Source organism: Acanthaster planci, linkage group LG05, assembly GCF_054643075.1.
Source record: "Acanthaster planci isolate LZ-2023a linkage group LG05, COTS_SCS, whole genome shotgun sequence".
Taxonomy (NCBI): domain Eukaryota; kingdom Metazoa; phylum Echinodermata; class Asteroidea; order Valvatida; family Acanthasteridae; genus Acanthaster; species Acanthaster planci.
Window position 1 is genome coordinate 17554345 of NC_141781.1, and position 21721 is coordinate 17576065.

General features: G+C 39.7%; 1 protein-coding gene across 1 annotated transcript; it reads left to right on the forward strand.

Annotated features, from left to right (window-relative positions):
• Window positions 1–1799: 1799 nt before the first annotated feature.
• LOC110987632 (cartilage oligomeric matrix protein-like) lies at window positions 1800–21028 on the forward strand. The gene is made up of 24 exons (XM_022250515.2): window positions 1800–1960; window positions 2150–2231; window positions 5846–6169; window positions 7168–7439; window positions 8211–8313; window positions 8826–8908; window positions 9590–9656; window positions 10003–10145; window positions 10817–10957; window positions 11759–11833; window positions 11935–12087; window positions 12660–12764; window positions 12964–13071; window positions 13888–14050; window positions 14419–14537; window positions 15109–15161; window positions 15863–15948; window positions 16049–16144; window positions 16268–16446; window positions 16963–17208; window positions 17514–17588; window positions 17735–17832; window positions 18140–18279; window positions 18438–21028. Exons 1-24 carry the CDS (start codon window positions 1955–1957, stop codon window positions 18470–18472), a joined length of 2952 nt encoding a protein of 983 aa, XP_022106207.1. The 5' UTR covers window positions 1800–1954; the 3' UTR covers window positions 18473–21028.
• Window positions 21029–21721: the final 693 nt, after the last annotated feature.

A 21721-nucleotide genomic window follows, 5' to 3' on the forward strand; every position in this document is an offset into this window, starting at 1 on the left:
ATAACGGAGGTATCTTTTTGTTTTAGAAGTATACAAGCCGACACAAATAACACCACCCCCGAATGCATACTGTGTAAATGCCTTACACGTGGGGAAGCCTTAAAGTGATCGTGACGTTTGGATGCGTGACGTAGACGCTTACGAAGATCTGGAGATCTGACACCTAGACAAACGGAACACTGGCACATTGGGCTCAAAAGATGAATGTGACCAGACTGAGCATATGCTATGAACAGTTTCGTGTCGATTAGTGTGGGGCGTCCAGGTAACACAATAGTTACCAAGAAAAATGAAACCAATAAAAACAATAAAGCAGTAGTAGTTATTGCAAATGAAGTATTTATTTGGACTAACGAAAAAGCAACTTAAGCAAGCAAGTAAGCAAACAAAACAAACAAACCGACCAACAAACAATCACTCCAACCCTTCCACCCTGTCACTTCCTGGGCTTGATACATAAGTGTCTTCAAAATTGATTTAGATAACACAAACAAATCACTGGTTAAAGACGATTAAATAAACTACTGTTAGCGGGAATTCCGACCTCCTATGTGACTATATTTATCAGGGCATTTCCCCATTGGGGCCAGCGCGCCGTATAATACGTCACCAATAATTGTGAAGTATCCGGTAAGGATATTTATAGCTCATAATGGTATAATGATATGTATAACCATCTTCTGCCGCAGGCAACAGTTCATGCATGATTCTGCACGTTTGTTATGAAATGAGTTCTGACAGCTATCAGCATCTGAAATAGGCTTTCTGTGGGTGCCACACTTTCATGTTTTCTTCCCTGACAACCTCTTCGAAGTTTTTTAATCGTGGGGTTCATGTACTTTGAATATTTTTTAAATAAAAATTCCTCTAAAATACCACTTTTAAGTGCTATTAAGTATAGCAAACAAGCAGAAACAAGAACCTCCAGCGAAAACGATGGGCGTATTTCTGCCGTATACTCGGACTTCTCCTTTCCTGTGTCAGATTCAGTTTGCATTGGATAGACAATCGTTTCTTCTATCCGCCTATGACAATCATTAATGCTCCTGGTGTTTTATGTATCTGCCCTCTGAGATGCTTCCCCTATCTCGCTGACCATCTCTTGCACCTACTCATGTCAATTATTGGAAAATGACAAATGTGTTGTGATAAACTACAACCGTCCTTCTGAGATATGTTGTAAAGTGTTATTTAATCTTTGATTAATCATGAAAACCTATTTTTAATTCGCGTCAGTAACATCTTGTTGACTGCAGAAAACAAATTAAAAAGAAATAGAAAAGTGCACAAAAAGTTTCTGGAAGAAATAGCAACTGAGCAGAACTAAATGAAAATGAAATATTACAAAGAAAAAAACAATGTGGGGAATAATTTCATTCACTGTACTTAATATTTGATGTCCTGATTCTGTGTCAGACTCTCCTGTTGCAAGACATGAATGTCAGGCCCAATGTCAAATCACAACGGTCTCCGGCACCAGTCATCAGGAAATAGACAGACTTAGTGGGGAATAGTTTCCATTCCACAAATTGCTCCTAAATTGGTTGTTTGGCATATTTTAGTATTTTCTTGAATCTTCTCTGCAGTTTGAGCGACCCATGCTAAGTGGCAGTATCGTTTGACTTCGCCTTCAGCCCTCCTGAAGCTCCCTGCCGCGCAGGTATTCGTCGGATGCCAAGATACGCAAGCCTGAGGCCCTGGTGCGTCTTCAACCCCAACCCGATTACATCCTCCCCGTGGTTCCAAGCCCAACTTGCCCTCGCTCTCTGACCTCCAAGGCTTGATATATTTCACTGCGATGAACACTGCTCAGCCAGTTTGCTCGGGAACGTCAACGGCATAACATCTTTCATCTGACAGCGATCTCAACTTATTTTGCTCGGTAACTGCTGGAGAAAGTGAGCGTATTGGTTCGTTGCTCCGGAAATCTTTATTGTACCCAAGTTCATCTGATATGAAGGTATCATCGGAGATTCTTACACTTTGGATTTTATGTTGAAAAAGTCAATATTGATTACTCGCTGCAAACACTTTCAAACGGAATTTTATTGAACAAATCATTTATAATCACCTCATAGAAAAGTGTTCTTTTAAAAGGTAATTATGGATAGCATTTTAATTTCTAATGCCATTACTGTTCTCATGACAGATGGGGCACACGCTGAATTGGGTTTGGATCTTGCCGTTGACATGTTTCTGCAACCTTCTTCTCATCCAGGCAAAAAATGGAGGTAAGTTTGGAATACAGACTTAACTTGTGAGTGCAGTAAAGTGCATTATTTTATCGCATCCAGTATTCTTGGTGGGGAGATTTTAGTGCTGACAAAGTGTTTTGTCAAAGATTCAAAAAGGAGGAGGAAATTTTATGAAACAATTTCAAAACTTTGTACGAATTCCAACAAAATCTTCCCCGTTCATAGCTACAGACATAATAACATATGTGACATTTGTGCGTGGGGGAGGGGCGTGATGCAGTATTCTCGATTATGTTACAGGTGTAATGTAATGTAATGTGGCATATTATTTAAGTACTGGATATTCCTTTTGAACCACCACAGCTTTATTACTAAGCATTAGATTGGCTCTGCTGCATGCAACAGTTACTGCTAGGTAAAAAAGAAATACCACATCAACATAAAATGTGTTTTGTGGGTCAGATATTTGTGGAATTTAATAGAGCTAGAAATAGTTGAATCAACTGGATTTCACTGGGGATACCGGAGCTTCTTCGTGTTGAGTCGCCATTCCAAGCGAATTGGACTCTGCGGTGGATGTCTCTGCATCCCTCCAAGCACATCACTCGCAATTGCTTCCAATCTTGTCAGACTGATCAATGCTCAGTGGCTTTTACGGCAAACCTGGCTCTTTCACTCACTTCTGCTCTTGGAGCGTATCACAAACAAGGTAGCCTGTCTCTTTGCAAATAATACGTCCGCTGAGCCATAATTGAATTTGAAGATGGGCATTCCTCCAGTCAACGGACAAATATGACGGAATGGAAGATGTACGACTGAAATAGATCAGCGAGTGACTTCAGATATGGCAGATGTACAAATTGATATAATTCTGTTAGTCTGTAGGACAGTATATGCGCCACCTACTGTACTTTTGGAAAGTTTAGCTTTGCAGTTTATACATAGAACATGATTCAATTCATGCTGGTCTTTTTATATATGGGCTAATTCATGACACTATTTAGTCTTTTATTTGTTTAAGAAAATAAAAGAATATCATCTTCATGTATTTATGAAGAAATGTAAATGTATGTTTATTATCAAAATCTATTTCAAAATCTATTTGAAATCACCAATTGCCCAATTGCTTATTTCCAGACAGTTTTAGCATGGAACAAACTCAGCTAAATTACACTACTCTGCCCATTGCGTCTGCAGGCCCATTACGTCTGTCCCGTGTGTCTGCGGCCCATTATGTCTGCCCCTTCGTGTCTGCAGGCCCATTTTGTCCGCTCTGCTGTGTCCACATACAGCCCAGTATTTGTGATAATCAACAGCTAATTTCAGAAAATAAGGCACGACGGCAAGATACGACGACACGAAGTACGGTACAACACGACGGTGCAACGACACGACGGCACGTCACCAGGACGCAAAAGCCTAAAGCACAATGTAGCCGGTTCGTAAGTGGTTTCCTCACAAAGGCGGACGCATCACGATTTTGCAGGCTCCCATTGGAAGATCACTAAGGTTGCACTAACTTCCAGTTCTATGGTTCCATGTAAACGGCAATCAATGCATGTGCAGTAGGCGTGGTTTAAACTGAAGTGATGTCACACTTACGAACCGGATAGAAACCATACAGTGACAGGGACGCAACAGTACGACGCGACGCTACGAGGGCAAGACGCGACGTCACGACAGCATGATACGAAGGCAAGACTCGACGGAGCCGTTATAGCGTTGCGTCTTGGCGTCGGGGCGACGACGCAACGCAATTTTGTTTTCTATAGAACACTATAGGAGTGAATTCCTTTACTATTCAAATGGTTCCACATGTTGAAGTTTTATGCGTGAGTGCATGCGCCTCATGAATAGGCATGATGTGTGCGCGCAGAGTATCAACAAGAATATAATATAAAATCAGTGCTCTGGAATATGTGATTACCGAGCTCTCGGTAACTGAGTACCTTCTTCAGGGCAAGCAGATTCAGTTCAGTTCAGGCTTGCACTGAGACGTATTTTTCATTGTTGTCAGAATTTTTTTTTTAAATTCCTTGCGGGTATATTAATGTAGGCTGTTATTTTTCCACAGTGATGATGGAATAAGTCTTTAATGTGTGTGTTGACCAGTGTAACCCACCCACTATCGTGGCCTTGCATTAGACCAGTTAAATATTGTGCTTTTAAAATTAAGGAAAATTCACTCATACTTTCTAGGAAGCTCAACTAAGCACGAATGTTGGTATCTCTGCCAGTGTATTAAACTGACAGGAAAATTCTCTCCATGCTGGTCCCCCCCCCAAAAAAACTCTACTATATATATGTACAGGTATATGCAAACAGACCCCTCGTCCGTGAAGCAAAATCAAACTGCAAGAAAGAAGTGAGGAGTGGACCTGTTGATGCAGATAACAAATCTCATCCCTCTCTCTTCTACAAAAATCTAATTCACCGCAGCAATCTTATTGGAATAATCCTGAATCCCCTGTTAACAAAAGGATAATATCGACCGATTGAACCTTGCTTACACAGACTGGTTTCCCTGATTTTCGTAGCCACAGAAATACTTAAAAAAAAAAGTCCAGAAAAAACAAAATTCATAGTTGCGGCCGAACTCCAAGCCACCAAACGTACGAGACGTAGATAGAGACGACATTTATGATTACTCCCTTCTCCCTCCCACATACAGCGAATCTTCTTCATGTGGAAAGTGTTGATTTATGAAGCAGTACTGGTGTTTAAGATTTCATAGTTATAATCCTAAATGAGGGCAAGGAAAGGAATTATTCCTGGGTTTGTAACGTCACGGTTGTCCTGAGCTGGAGAGGTTTGAAACAGTAAAAATAAAAAGGCTTTCATTTAGTTATGAAACATAGTTAAATTTACAAAACTGAAACCTATCATGTTTGTTTCCACAGATTTTGTGGTTTGTGTTCTTGAAAAGCTAATAAATGATGTAATGCAAATTCTGTCTGAAACATATAGAGATTCGACAGCAGTTTGTATTCGTTGGGTTTCAATTGTAATTCTTTTTCGGGTACACCATGTATTCTTTATGTATTTTTGCACTTTAAAAATGTTACTTTGAACTCAAAAATGTTATTTGCACTTCAGATTTCCGTTGTTATTTGCCATGAATTATTACTGTTTGTTAGTCTCAATAAAACGTGTCTGTTCACTGGTTACTCTTAAAATGTCTGAACATAAATTGCTTCATCTCAGCCTGACCTAATGGTCTCCGTTTTAAGCGCACGCAATGCAAAAACCATCCGCTTCATTTTTGAATATCAAACAAAAATATGATATTACGAAGGACTGACGAAATTTGCGAGAAGGATTTCGCAAACCTTGCCAGGATTCGTCAAATTTCAGTTTTTGTCTTCAAAACCTCCAGTTAATTAGTTTTATTTGTGTGACTGGCCCGTCACTGTCATTGAAACGGAAAAAGAATCATTCATGGAGTAAAACCAATATGTTCCCATGTCATTGTAGAGGATATTGATTTCCATTGACGACATGGTGCAGACATAATGGGCCTGCGGACAAAATGGGCCTGCGGACATAATGGTCAAGAACAAATGTTTCCCCAAATTGTCGTCGCATATGTTCATAATGCCTTTGAGAAAAAACTATTAATATCGTTACATGTTCCTTTTCTTTTTTTTCAGTTTCAGAGATGAACCTCCTCGACCTGTTCCCAATCAAGACCCAAGGAGTTTCTGGTGTTTCTGTTGTACTAGACGATGGCTCGAGCTTATTTGGTGACTCATATGAGTTTGACGGTCGCCTTCAATATAACTCGCTTATCGCAGATGAGGTCCATCTGAAAACCCTGGCACAAGAGCTGCGACATCAAGACGATGTGTATTTTGTGGCGCGGGTAAAGCTTACTTCAGGTGTACAGAGCGTTTTAACTGGAGTCTACTCCATAAACAGCATACATCCTTGCATAGAGATCATGTTTGATGGAACTCGCGAAGCAGGTGGCAAAGGTAATAATAACGCTACTTTACGATGTTATTTTATATTCCAACTATTACTGCATACACCGGCCTGCGCGTAAGGCATGGCTTTTTTACACGCAGTATACCAAAAGAAGAGTATCAGTCATACAGCGAATATCTTCAGGTAAGAACAAATTGAGTAAAATTGTTGCTTACAAATACATGCTTTGTATCACCAAAAAACTTGTCCATCAGCCGGCGTAGTGAGTTATACGGAAGAATCCGTTGTGGTGCAAATGCAAAATGTTCTACATTTGAGATTAGCAAACCCAACCAAGCCCAGTAGTCTCAGCTCAGGGAATGGTTCGCTCGCTGCCCAGCGCCCACACAGGGTGCTGGAAAGGGCTGATGGCCTTGCACTGTGATTGGCTACATTGTGCACGACCTTTGACTGCGAGGTTATTACTGACTGTTAGCGAAGCGTTATTCAATTTTTGGGTTTCGCCAGTGGTAGTGTTTGGCACGGGCAAAGAGTCGTCTACGTAATAAAAGCATGAAAGTTGGAACAAATTAGTGTGGTATTTTATCTTCTCACTAGGTATAAATGATCACGTGTCTTTTGGCTACATATTTTAAATCACTGGTTATCTTGATAAACTGTGGATCAACGAATCAAGCGTAGTGAGAATATTTTCAGCAATGAGGAAGAAAAAGGAAACAATTGAAGTGATAACCACCGTTAATGTTCACGCATTGAGCCAGCTCACGCACCTGGCAGAAAATTTACCCACAGTGCTCCGCGCGTCGTAAGTTGCGACCCAATGTGACGTACATGTATTTCCTTCACTAATATCTGTGCAAGGGTGCTGGGCGACAAGCGAAAGGGAATGGGCCCAATGGAATGGGACTTTTGCGCAGATCTTCTCACAGCTTCTCAGAGTAGCAGAAATGTAGGTTTGCTGGTATGGTGCAAAAAATGTTTTTCGTCTTAAACTTAAAATAGATTGTGTTCTAACATTTGTCTTAATACGTGGTTATTTTCCCAGTAAAATTCAGTTACATGGTAGGAGATAACAGTCGCACCCTAGAGTTTCCAAGTGTCAAAACGATGGACGGAAGTTGGCACACAGTTATCGTTCACCTGAGTAAGCTGCAAGAGTCCAAGAACGAGATTACTCTTTACATCGACTGTGACCCCGTCGGCAAACCACAAGTGATAACAAGCCGTTTGGGGAGAGCATTTAACAAGAAAGCCTTGAATCTGGCGCAGTTGAGGGTCGGACAGAGTGGACTCATCACCTCACCAAAACCTCTTCTGGTAGGGTACTTTTGTCAAAGTTCTTGACCGTTTAAAAGTTGGAGTAAGAAGTCTGGGCTCATTTGTTCAAATTTTACAAACAAAGGCGTGATAAAATTCCGATACAATTTCATGAAGAAATGACGAATTGATTCAGAATGTCTTGTTGGGTCCAGAGTTCTATGAGTACCAATATGCAAAACTTACAGCAATCTCAATAGTTATTAGAAAACTGTTTTTGAACGAAAAACTTACAAGGGAAGTGGAAGCTTAACGGCCATAGATCTTTATCTATAATTTGAGACTTCAAGAGCTTTAATCCTTTCATTGCAGTATCTCATCTCATTCTCATCTCTGTAGTATCTCATTCACTGAAGTATCTCATGCTTATTAGCTGTCTAGTGCTGAAAAATATAAACACAGTGAAAACTTAGTTTTGAAGATGCTGCACCTGGAAAGCACAGGCATGTGAACGCATAATAAGTTTTCAGATAAAGGCGTCTTTCCATATGTACGCTTTGGGGATGCGTTACGTACACGTTGCGTTTATGTGTTTCACTTTCACGGAAACAAAAATCGACTTCATTAACATAACACTCGTGTGCGTTGCGTTGTAAAATCACACCGAGAGCGATTTTGACGGATACGCAACGCTTGACGCAAGTGTTGACGCGAATAAGGAAAGGCGCCTTAACCCGATATTGATCACTGAGCGCAGTCAATGCATACTTCATCGTTCATATTCGCCAAATTGTCATACTAGGTCCTTATTATCATATCTTAATCCAACAGGGCAGAGTTCAAAATGTCAAGGTTTTGTTTGGAGGTTCTTTGGAGGAAGCATTAGGATCAATGGGTTGCCAGCCACTAGATGAACGAGAAAGGGAGGGTGTTGGTAAGTTGTTCTATCTTCGAATGGTTAGGAATCAGGTGGCAGAAGTCAGTCACCTTAAAGGTAGGGAAAAAATAGCTCAGTCGGTTTATATGTTCTTGATACGCATTGTTTTAAAACTTGGAAATACCAAAAATTATTCTCTGTCTGAATGATAGAAATTCCAAACTGAAGTTACCTTAACATACCTGTAAGAAACGTGACTTCAAAGTGTCATCTCAGTATATATGTTGATCGCGTTAATTCTTGATAATGTTGTCCTTAAAATCTTTCACGTTTTCAGATTACCCACTTTATTCATTTTAATCCTAATAGTAAAAAAACAAATAAAATGTTTCTAATTTGGTTCACATGACGCACACGCCACATTTTTTTCAAAAAGTAAAAACCATGGTAAAAGTTCAGAGAAGTTAAAATGCTATTGAAAGAAATGTGGGCAGGGAAACCTAGCATTTAATGTAAAGAGAGTTTCGGAGTGTATGTTAATGTTCGGCCTTTTATTATTGTTCTTTTAGCTTCGGGAACGTTGGTCCTCATGGATTCCATGAGTTCTCTTGTTGATGCCATCTACGTATTACAAAATGAACTCAGCGAACAGGTGGTTAAATTGCTTATTCTTAGCAAGAGTCTATTAAAATATTTGGTCATGAAAACATCGGGTTTTACAGAAGTGTGAAATTTTTTTCAGAGTGCATAAATGATGAATTTTTGAAATAGTTTTTCGAAGTAAATGCAGCAAAGTAGGTTTTTAGTCTTTCGTCACAGCGTTCAGAACCACTGTGAACCTGCCATTTAGGGGGCATTTCGGTGATTAATTTTTTAATTCAGTTAGGAAGTAGCCGTCCACATCATTTTAGCAAAAAAAAATAGAAAATGAATCAAATGTAGGGACATGGCAGTGTTAAAAAGGGAAGAAAAGACCAAGAATCTTTAATTATACCGAGAAACAGAAAATGTTCTCTCTGAGAATGCTTCATTATACGGAGAAACAGAAAATATTTTCTGTCGGAGAATTCACAAATAATGGACTGAAACAAACCATGAATTTGAGTTCACACTGTCCACTTAATGTACATTGTATTCACAGAGTTGTGGAAGCTCGCTGGTAAGATATCAAGTTCCTGCAAAGTTGTGTACACTTATTAAAAGAAGTAGGCCTACTCTGTAGTAATTGTAAACAGTCCTTAAAATGCTTGATTGCACTGACATATATTTTGGGAAGTTAGTTTTAAAATAGCCATTTTAAAATGTACGATTTTGATTTTTCTATTTTCTATAGACAAAAGAAATTGCTCGTCTTCGTGGAGTGATGCAAAGATGCTCCATGTGTCGTGAGAACACAACTAGTAAGATCACACATACTGTGGGAAAGTCCTACCTTTTGATTCTAGAGTCCTATAAGGCGGTAAATGGGAACACACATCTTTATATTGAAACTATGGACTTGACTGCATTTAGTGAATATTTTCAAGTGAGAGATATCCTTTCAGGTTTCATTCAAGTTCATTCAAATTTCCTCAGTGGTGTGCCAGGCATTGTAGTATTGTATCCTTCTCAGACAGACGGTATTTCATTTTTCTCAACATTCCGAGCAATCTAATCAGCAGTCATGATATTAGGTGCCTGATTGACGGTTACTTACAGCATGTCTCCCTTTAGTAAAGTGAAATAAAATATTGTTTATTATTCCAGTTCCTCCTGAGAAATACGAGCGATGTGGGTCGAGTCCTTGCTTTCCCACAGTCAGGTGCACCGACACACCCACTGGCTACTTGTGTGGACCATGTCCAGACGGTTTCCAAGGCAATGGAACCCATTGCACCGACATAAATGAGGTTAGAATTCTTGTCAGCTAGAAAAATCACAGGCTATCCCTCTCTGCTCATTCTGTTAATACTTATGACATACAAAGAATAATTCTGGGAAAAAGTACGGTACGTAAACATGCTTATCGTTTTGAATTCAAATAAAAGTGGTTCATGAAATTACAAGTTATAAACCTCAGTTTGTTAGCTGGTTGAATTTGTTTTCACTGTTTATGTATTTTTCTTATGGTTACCAAAGAAAAGAGAGAAATAACAGTTGTTTTATGTTCTCCTGTGCTACATAAAATGTAACCTTGAAAGGGACGAGTAAAGGAACGAACATCGCCCATTTAGATCTAAATCCATTTTGTATTATTTTCATCACAATAGACTAGAGAACCAAAAGCTAAAAGGTCTGAAGTAAGGAAACAGTAGATCGGGGATTTTTTTGTGAAGTTAACGTATTGTCATGCTTAAAACATAAAGACTTCATTCCTTCCGATGTGTTATGCAAACTACTACGCAGTTATTTCTCAGTGAATGATAAATATTTATAAGTAACTGATCATTGCCTGTCCATTGAGATATCTAATGGTATTAGACATTTTGTTGGAATATGTGTGTAGGTGTTTCGTTGCTATGATATTAAAACAAACAATCCCAATCAACCATTTACTGACATGCAATACTCCCTTTTGCAGTGTTTGCTCGCCAGCCCCTGCTCACCTGCTGCCAATTGTGTTAATCTTGTACCCGGATTCAGATGCACACCATGCCCGAGTGGCTTCACTGGAGTAGGAATTGATGGTGTTGGCTTAGCAGCAGCCAGGCGAACTAGACAGGTGCAAATGTAACGCATACTCTTATATACTGTAAGAGGCCGTCCATAAAGTACGTACGCGCGACATGCCGACTTTTTTTTATACTCTCCCCCTGTACGCATGGCGTACGCAGTGGCTCCAACCACCTCCCTCTCTACGCATACGCATTCCACAATTCCGGAAGACGCTGCTCGTCTTTCTGTCGTGCATTGTTTCGATTTTCTAATAATGGCGTTGGCACGGGAGGATAAAAGGTGGGGTGGATGGTGGAGAATACAGCGGTTGAATTTCGATGCACAAAAGCTGATTCTGATATTTATTTGTATGAGAAAGTGTACTGATATGATGAAGATTCATGGAAGGCAATCTTTCGGTTTGCATACGGTATGCACTGGCTAGAACCCCCGTCCCCATCTGTACACATGGTGTACGCAACACCACCACACCCCTCTCCCCTTCGTGCGTACGTACATTAGGGACGGCCCCTAACGGCATTCCGACTATTTTAAAACGTAAGGTTTCATGGAAAAGGTATTTCGAGCAATGAAATACAGCCACAACGCAATACAACTGTTTACGCAATACAACCAAAACCAATCTGAACCCATCCCACCCCGACCTTACTCAATCTAACGCTGAATACCCAGCAGAACGTAACTGAAAATCTCACTCAACGAAACATTATTGAGCAATTTCAATGGCAAATTATTTGTTTTGATCAAATAGATGGTACGGTATAAATGATTTTTCATTAATGTTCTCCAAGTATGCTCATACATCTGAATTATTTAATGTGACTAAATATCATCATATTATCTTTAGATTTGCCGAGACATCAACGAATGCAACATCAACAATGGGCAGTGTGTTGCCAATTCTCGGTGCATAAACACGCAAGTAAGTCTGAACTCATATCCTGCGTATACACCATTGATTTTGAATTTTAGACATGAAATTATTTTGCTATGTTGTCATAATATGCCTTGATTTCCACTTAGGGATCGTACATCTGTGGTGAGTGTTTAGAAGGTTTCCGTGGTAACCAGACTGTTGGATGCACAAGGCCCCGATTGTGTCCTGATGGTACAACCTTTTCCTGCCACGAGCACGCAGAATGCAAGATAAAAAGAAATGGCCAGTATTATTGTGAGGTAAGGTTGAAAAACTTTAATGAGTACCGTGGAATGTGGGTACATGTATGAGAACTCATTCATTTGTAAAAAAAGAGCTAAATTATCCTTTGATTTGCCCGGTGAATGCATTGCAACCCAGTAGACATTTGCAAGGTGTGTTTAACCCTAAAAACGTCGCTGCAATGAATTTTCATGGAAACAATTTTTCTTCAGCTTTGTATTCTTTGATTTTCAAAAAAAGTGTTTTGAAAATGCCCTCAAAGAATTATAACCCTGGAGGCCGGGATCGTGAAAAAATGCAGTGTAGCGATAACGGCAAAATTGTCGAGGGTTGGAATCCACCAGGGCTCTTTTAGCGTAATAACGGAATTGTTATTTTGGGCAGATGTACCCAGCTATATAGTGCGTATACGCTTTATGGTCGTCATGTTATAAAGGAACGCACTTTAAACATTAACATTACACCTACATACAAGTGGCTTGCTACAGTCTCATGGAGGAAAGAACACGTTTTGTCTGTTTTGTACTGTGTCCAATGGTACTTTATTGATCCCTTCATCCTGTATGTTTTCAATGCCACTTAATAACAGTGCGACATTGGATGGGCTGGCAATGGTTACGTCTGTGGTATCGATACAGATATAGATGGATATCCTGATGTGAAACAACCGTGTATGGACAAACATTGCATGAAGGTACGTGCAGTTACAGCACATAAAGATGGTATACAAGGAAACTTAAGCATTATATCTATCATTTGGGAGCAGATTGGTGTTTCAGTTTTGTCCGTCGTCAATACCAGCTCAGCTAATTGCTAAGAATACATTTTTAACGCAAGATTTAGTGTTTATTGTATTAATTACTCTGTTACTACATGCCTGGAATCCCTAACAGGACAACTGCGTAAGAATCCCAAATAGCGGCCAAGAAGATGTGGACGGTGACGGAATCGGCGACATATGTGACTCAGATGCAGATGGTGACGGAGTGCTCAACTTACCAGTAAGTGCTTCAAATGTTTTGGAGGTGGAGTTTGGAAAAGTTTTTGTGACAGAATTATCTTTAAATTTGTCCAATTTTACGCTTATTCACTGCAAAAACTCTGGTGTTAATAGCTACAGCTTTTGGTGTTATAAAATGATCACACCCAAATGTGTTACTTTAATACCGCTGGTGTTACTTTACACACATACAAATATTGCATTGCACTGGAGGGTGTTAAAAGTAACACCAACAGTGTTGAAATATTACCAAAAATGGTAACACCTGTGAAAAGTGTTGGTATGGTCGTCTGCTGACACAGGTTTTTTTGCAGTGTTATAGCCATGTGAACACCAATTTTTAAAAACTTGTCAGCATTATGTTGTTTAACTTGTTCTCCTGATCCGGGACATAGAACGTAGAACTTACCGGAACATCAGCGTGACATTTGTTTTGGAAAACTGACCAGATTTTAACATGCCTGTCATTGCAACGACCACTGCAAAAACTGTGGTGTTAAAATCAACACTTTTTGGTGTTATCATATGACTACATCATAGGGTGCTACTTTAACACCGATGGCGTTAGTTTGCATATCTAGAAGTCTAACAATAAACCGGAGGCCGGGTGCTAAACATAACACCAAATAACACCAAAATTTTTAATACCAGTGAAAAGTGTTGGTGTAGTCCTGTGATAACAGTGGGAGTGTTAAATTTATCACCCCAATTTTGCAGTGACTGCATCTTAGTTAATGAAAATGTGCAAGGATGAAGTTATATGCATGTGTTATTCAACCGTATACCAATGGTGTTTGAAATGCGATATTCTCCACAGGACAACTGTCCTTTGGTAGGTAATCCAAAGCAAGAAGAAGGGGAGGACTTTGACAAAATTGGCACCCAGTGTGACAACTGCCCGAGAGTGTTTAACCCCAAACAGATCGACACAGACAGGGATGGAGTAGGTGATGCTTGTGATGACGATATCGACAATGACGGTATGTTTCCACATAAGTTGTCAATATGCCACGTGATTGATTCATCAGTAAATAATTGTAAACATCACCCCCCCCCATTTTAATCAAAGATACCATGTAAACAAACCCTCTCTGACTTCTTATATGTGAAGTTCTATGCTTTGTGATTGTACCGTGGATAGACATGACAGGTTTTTAATACGTTCAGGGTACACCAGATGAAGTTATCACATGTAGCTATGGGCCGACTTCGATGGTGCGCAGTAATTTCTTCACAGTTTAATGTGAAAGAAATCTCTAACAGCTAGCTTTACATGTATTTCGGCATCCAAGAGTTTATTCCATTGATCGCTATAAAAGGCAAAGTGCTGTGATTGGTTTGCACGCAGGTGTAATCAATGTTGTTGATAACTGCGTCTACAAACAGAATCCATATCAATGGGATACAGACGATGATGGATGGGGAGATGAATGCGATAATTGCCGTTACATCTTCAATCCCAGTCAGGTAAGAGTGGAGCTGCAATGCCGTTTTTGCACACCAAGTGTGCACAAATTCTAGGATCATCACTGGCCCTATGAAGTGTTTCATAGTGCATGCATGTTTACGATAATTATGTACGTAGCAACATAAGTGCAGACGATGCACTAGTAGGAAGCTTTTTCAGTGAATAATGCAAGTGACATTTAGACATTTGGAAATAGGCCGTTATCGGTGCAGGGGCGGATCCAGGTATTTTTCCGGGGGGGGGTTCAGGCCGGAAATTGTTTTAAATAATGTCTCAATTTTTGCAGACAAGCCGAACGATGATGAAACATTACATGGCATAAATTGTTTACAATGGTATTGATGCACTTATTTTAGAATTTTGTTATTAGTTTCAACATTTTTTACCTTTTTGAAATAGAGTGGGTTGGGGCGTTTCCCTAACCCCTCCTCCACCTGGATCCCCGCTGGGGATGATTTCATTTTATACTGTCTTTGATTTTGTTTCAACCAATTTTTTAGACGGGTGTTTCCATATTTGAATCAGATAGACCCAATTCTAATCTGCTTATTTGTTTGCTTTTTATCTCAGAGTGACAAAGATGATGATTTGCTTGGAGATGAATGCGATACAAACATTGACACGTAAGGAACGTCCTTAAATTTAAATCAAAAGAAAGTGGGGGGGGGCGTGGTTGAAGAAACCCAGTCCTATTCAATTTGGCAATGTACGGCTTCGAAAGTGTTCTCGACAATAAACAGAATTAAATGGGGCTACATCGTATATTCTTTTTTCTTGAATTTGCTTCAGTAAACTGTTTCATTTGAACTTGGTAAAGAATTTACATAGGCCTCCTAAAGATAATGTTTGATATACGATTCATGAAATGGATGCCTCGACAAAGACAGAAAAGTAAAGGAAAAATCAGCAAGAAACAATATAGCACGCAAGTCTGGTCCGTGCCAATTTGGCTTATCAGACCGGTGTTTATCTCCAGTTTCCTTGGCATGAAACAAGTGAGAATATATCCATTCACACTGGTTGGGATGCCAGTTCATCGCAGGTTGCTTCCCCCGCTAATGCTTGTACCCATTTATACTCCTGGGTGGAGAGAGGCAAGTTGGGGCCCCGGGCGAAGTGGCTTGCCAAGGGCCTAAGCATACTGCCAGCAGCTGATTTATTTGATTAATTGATATATTAATGGGATTATGTTTTCACCCATATTAATTCATCAGCTTATGTGTGACTCTGTTTTTTAATATCTGGTGTTGCCCTTCTATGCACCATCTACTTAAACTATTTATTATCCCTACTTAGTACTTGGTTACACGTGGTTTGTTTACAGGGACGGTGATGGCATACAAGACAATGAAGATAACTGCCCATACGTAGCCAACAACCCACAGCTTGACACTGATCGAGATGGCCTGGGTAACCAAACTGGTTGCATGATTTTTGTATGAAATTTGTGGTCGCGATTAGTCTTGTTCTAAGGGTTAAACATTTGCATTCTTCCTTAATTGATTGTCAGGGGATGCGTGCGATGAAGATGATGACAACGACCGTGTTCCAGATGTTACAGATAACTGTCGTCTTGTATTCAACCCAGATCAAGCAGATTCCAATGGTAGATACCAAACAAAATTGCGTCCATTGCATGAGATTTCAAAATAGTTTGCTTACTTTAAATGTACTCTGGATGGTGGCAATTAATCAAGTGTTTAATGATATAATATATGTGCTGTTCCAGGGGACGGCGTAGGCGATGTATGTGACACTGACTTTGACACTGATGGCGTCCCTGATGATGAAGACTCCTGCCCAGAGGACTCGGCCATACAACGTACTGACTTTAGATCCTTCCAAACCATTGTACTTGACCCTGAGGGTGACTCGCAAGTCGATCCCAAGTGGGTTGTGTTTGATGAGGTAAGGACAACCAGTGTAACTAGCATGAAAAAGAACATCTGTGTATAAAGACAAGGTTATAGGCCTATTAGTATCTGAAGTTGTGATACATCCGGCTGTTCATGAAAAGTGCCGGACACAAGTGTGTACCCTTTGTCACATTTTGGAAATAATATCTAATATTTTCTGATTTCTTTAATCAGATTTCTGTTGGCCAATATATGTATTTTAGAATTTTCATGATGAATTGATCAGAGAAGATGGACCCTCTCGTGATTTTACTCTACGTGACTTTATTCTCTGGACCCCTGCACTATTTCAACACAACAGTGGAAGAGGGATGCATATACCACGCTCTTTATATTGCGTTTTATTTTTCAGGAGGGGACATGCATTTTCTTTTATCTGAAGTTTTTCTGCTATTAATTGACTGTTCAAATTCTGTGCAAAGGTGAGTTCTCAGCTCTTCGAGAACTTTACCTTGATTTTACCCCGTTTCGTTAAAAGTAGATCCTCCACTATGTTTTCTTTTCACAGGGTAAGCAAATAATGCAGACTATTAACAGCGACCCAGGCCTTGCAGTTTCCTACCAGGCATTTGATGGTGTGGACTTCGAGGGAACCTTCTTTGTCAACACCAATACAGATGATGATTATGCGGGCTTTGTGTTTGGCTACCAAGATTCGGCAAGTTTCTACACTTTGATGTGGAAGCAAGGTTTGCAGACATATTGGGAAGCCACACCATTCAGAGCCGTTGCAGAGCCAGGATTTCAACTTAAGGTTTAGTTTGTCTTATTCTTATTTCTTGTCTTTTTCCCTTTTCACTTTTTATTTGAATATTGATTTTATTTTATATCAACAATGTGATGTTCAGTTAATTAATTGTAATGTTAAAACAAAAATGCGAGAAATCTTCCCTTACTTTATTCTGATGAGAAAAATACGAAGTTTTTTAAAGTTTTTAAACCAACAACAGGAAGGGGCCACATCCGAGTTGTAAAAACGATTCATAATTTCATGAGTTCATCGGTGTTCCACAAAGCGTTTTGGCCAATTAATGCTGAGTAAACGAAATTTATTTTCAGGTGGTCAAGTCTGAAACTGGACCAGGTGAGATGATGCGAAATGCACTGTGGCATACAGGGAACACGACCAACCAGGTACATCAGGAGATGCATTTATGTAAATCTGCCATCATATTGGCAGATGTTCATTATTATCGTACTAGTCTTACCTTTCCCGTTCATTGCGCAGAAGCTGGAATCGTGCAGTCTTTATACTGTGATCTGCCTTTTATGTTTTATAGGTAACACTCCTTTGGCAGGATCCTCTGAAGGACGGTTGGAAAGACAACCAGGCCTATCGTTGGTTTGTGCAGCACAGACCCTCTATCGGTCTCATAAGGTTAGCTGCTTAGAGACGAGTTATTCATTTCTTTAATGCTAAAGAGAAGTTATACAAACTAGACGTAGCCCGTCGTTACTGCGGTGATCAAGACTTGCTGTCAGACTTTGAGGCAATCCATGAATAATTACTTCATCCTAATGTCCTCCAGTTGAGCTGATTAAGCCATTTAACAATGAGATTCTCATGTACATGTAGCTGAAATAAATCGATTGGCTAATTATTAGAGTGCGTCTGAGCGAAATGACTCTACGGCAACTTTCTAGAGTTGTGCTGTCACTGATGATAAAAATGTATTTCTTGCCAGGGTGCGTCTGTATGAAGGAGATGCCTTAGTAGCAGATTCGGGTTATCTGATTGATACCACACTGCGGGGAGGGCGCCTTGGTCTGTTTTGCTTCTCACAGGAAAGCATTATTTGGGCAAGGTTGTCTTATAAATGCAACAGTAAGTACAGGAATAGTTAGATGTTTTTGTTTGGATATACATGTAATCTACCTCGGTGTCCTGAGAAAAGTAGTATCATTTTTACACTGATAAAATGATGAAAATCATTCCCTTTCACAATCACTAACATTTGTGAGTTTTGTTTATTTTATTTGTAGAGGAGATTCCAGCAGATTTCAGAGCGCAAGGCTGATGAGACTACAGCGGATGATCCAGCTCATGTATCATAGCATGAAAGGAAAAGACTTACAAATGGAAAAAAAAGTTTGACCATACAGCATCCAAATCTAACTTTGACGTGGAGCTCGTGTAATGGCACTGTGTATCATGGGTGAATTCACCAATGAAAGTCTTTCCACGTTCTGTTTTCAAAATAAACTGCTGAAAATGAGCCTTTTTATTTCGATTGTGCACCAGCGTAATGTAAATTCATAACAGATCTCCAAAATCATCCAAAAGGTTTACATTTTAAAATGCAGTTGCATCTTTAACAACCATTAAGCTGTAATGATTAGACCAGCAACTCTGTACTCCAAAAAAGACCGAAAAAAGAAAAAAAAGACTATTTGACATCTCTCTTTGGTTATTCTAATTGAAAACGCACCTTTTTAAATATTTGGATATTTTCCATACGTCTCCTGAAAAATGATGGCGTTGTTGGCAAATACAAAACTTGCTCATTGAAAATATTTGTAGGAAACTTGCTATTGTCCTACTCTCATGAACTATAACGACAATGAATGAAAACGTAAACAAGAAAACATCTGCGATTTCAGCAAGTTTTAGTTCAAAAATACTTCAGGTTTTCCCTTGCATGATATCACAACAAATGCAATTTTGGCACTAGCGGAAAAATCAAGAAGGAACCGAAAATTGAAAATCAGGACTCAGAGGAGCATGTATGTATACAAGCACTGCTCTCAAACACTTGATTGATTGATCCTCTCACTTTACTCAAGTTGTGTTGTGTTCAAGTCTACACACTGTGAAACGTCTTACTTTTTTTTCAGTAATCCACTTTTTTCTCAATAGATTTGAATAGAAGGCTTTGGTAAGCTATCGATAAATTTTCACAGAATACCCCCCTTCAAACAAATGCCGTCAGCGCTATCAAAAATGCATTGGGAAACAAGAGACATATTAACAATGTTTCTGAAAAACAGAAAAATTTGCAAAGACACTGTCGAATGGAATATCACTTTTAATGGACACTAATGTACAGAAATGTCACAACATACTACTCAATCGGAAAATATATCTGCAGCACACCATCAGAAATGGTAACTCGACACAATTCCGACGCGATCAGTTCCGTTTTATTAATTTATCTGCAAATTGTCTCCTGAGCTTAATGGTTGATAAAGTGACAACTACAGTAAATTATTTTCGGGACTTACTGCTGTCGATCATGCAACTCAGTGGATCTGGAATCACAAAGGAAGAATTCACGAAGCGTTAAGCTCTGAACGTGACATGGAAATTCGCACATGTTGAATTCATATTTAAGAAAAGATTTTGCCAATTACAAATTCAGTGCATGTATTTTACAAAAGCAGTCGCTGTGGGCTTTATTCTAATTTAACTGATGTTTTAAAGGAAACAACACAGGGCAAAAAAGATTTTCTGATGGTATAAAGCTGGTAGTCTTACGGTGCTGTAATTTTGAGAATGAAGTCAAGCAGAGGGGAGGTTCAAGATTTTTGTGAATGCTATCTGGTTTGTGCAATGATATTCTTGAGTGAATCAAACGTTTTACGACTTGTTTAATTTTTGTAAAATACAAAGTAATAATAATTGCCTGATAAATGTAATAGCTGCACAAATTGCATAGTAGGGCTAGAATATTGAATTTTAACAATATGCAACCATAGTGCGCTTGGACGAAGTTTAATCAGCTTATACACCATGGGATCGAAACAGCGACGAATGCTACAAGAGGTGGGAAGTTTCGCAGGGCTGTTGAATATTTTAATTTTGCTGTATAACAGAAAGCAATGACAGGTCTGGTAGGGACAAGTAACATCACATAAAAACAGTTTGTGGGATTTCCACGACCTGTCTTGTTCATATTTGCAGATATCAAGAGCAAACATGTAAGACGTACTTATTTGTAAAGTTTTTCATTCGAAGTACAAGTGCTTGTTTCTTATGTGTTTGTCTAAGACAATTGTGAAGGGATGGTTTGTAGAGAATGAATGGATGCGTACGTTCCCACAACTTAACACTTTTGCAACTGCTGCAAAAGAAGACATTTATAGCTTATTGCTGCGAATTTGAAAGAGCGCGCATGTTATTAATAGAAAAAAATGTGTCATGTTGGACACGCTGCATGAGCTAAAAGTGTGCGGCGTAACATTTTATGCATATTCATGTCTTCAATTAAAATGTTGGGAAGCTTTCATTTTCTGACTGTTTAGCTTCTAACCGAAAATAAAGTTATATTGCGAGGGCGAAGGAAGCATTGAAAATTGGATTTTCAGTGTTGGTAAAATAATGTTGGAAGTCAGTGATAGAGTTTGTAATGTACGTGTACTCTTTGGCAAACTTAATGAAGAGACAGAGACGATGCTGTCTGTGCCCAAAGTCAATTATCATGACACCTTTTCGTCATTCTTAAAACAAAAAATTAAAAGGAGTTGTACAAACCACAGTCTAGATAGACAGGAAGTAGCTTTGGTAGGACGTTCAACGGCCTTCGTAACATTTGTAATAAAGCATTTCTTTCACAGCTAGCTGAATGAATTTGAAACTTCTGTTATAAAGGAATGATTTTTTGGAAGCGATGTAGCTTTCCCTTTTTGTGAGCTAGAAGGCTCTCTTTGTCCCATACCAACAAAATGCCTCCCAGTGCTGTTAGGCATTGCCTCAGCACACCTGCGAAGAGAAGAACACGCTTTCTGGTTATCAAGGCAGCCAGTGACTCCAGCCACCTCCTCAACAGCATTGTTGAGGGTGCCCAGGGTAAATACCCCTCAATGCTTGAAGTCCAGGAGACCTTTCTCCCACCATGCAGCAAAGCTGAGAGACTAGGACTTCAACCTCCTGCAGACCCGGGAAGAAAGCTGGGAGGAAACTACACATCCAGCACAATTCACAATGCCACCCAAGACAACTCCCCCGGGCTCGAACCTTCCCGCAGGGAGTAGGTATCGCTAAATCGGATTTGGACTGGTGTGGGTCGTTATCAACTCAGCCATGCACCTGCCAGTTGGGCCTACGAAACAGCTGCCTGTCAGTATGGTGCACCAGAACGGACGGCTCAACACATCCTGACAGAGGCCCTGAACTTTGACCTCCCGAAGATCTGGACCTCAAGGGTGCAGTGTCCCAATTCAAGGAAAATTCTCCGCCAGGCCGAAGCGCACAAAAAGTACCCCCAGAGATTGTTTCGAAAAGAGGGGTCTGTTTGGGCCAAGAAATGGTGGGATGGTGTCAGTACGGC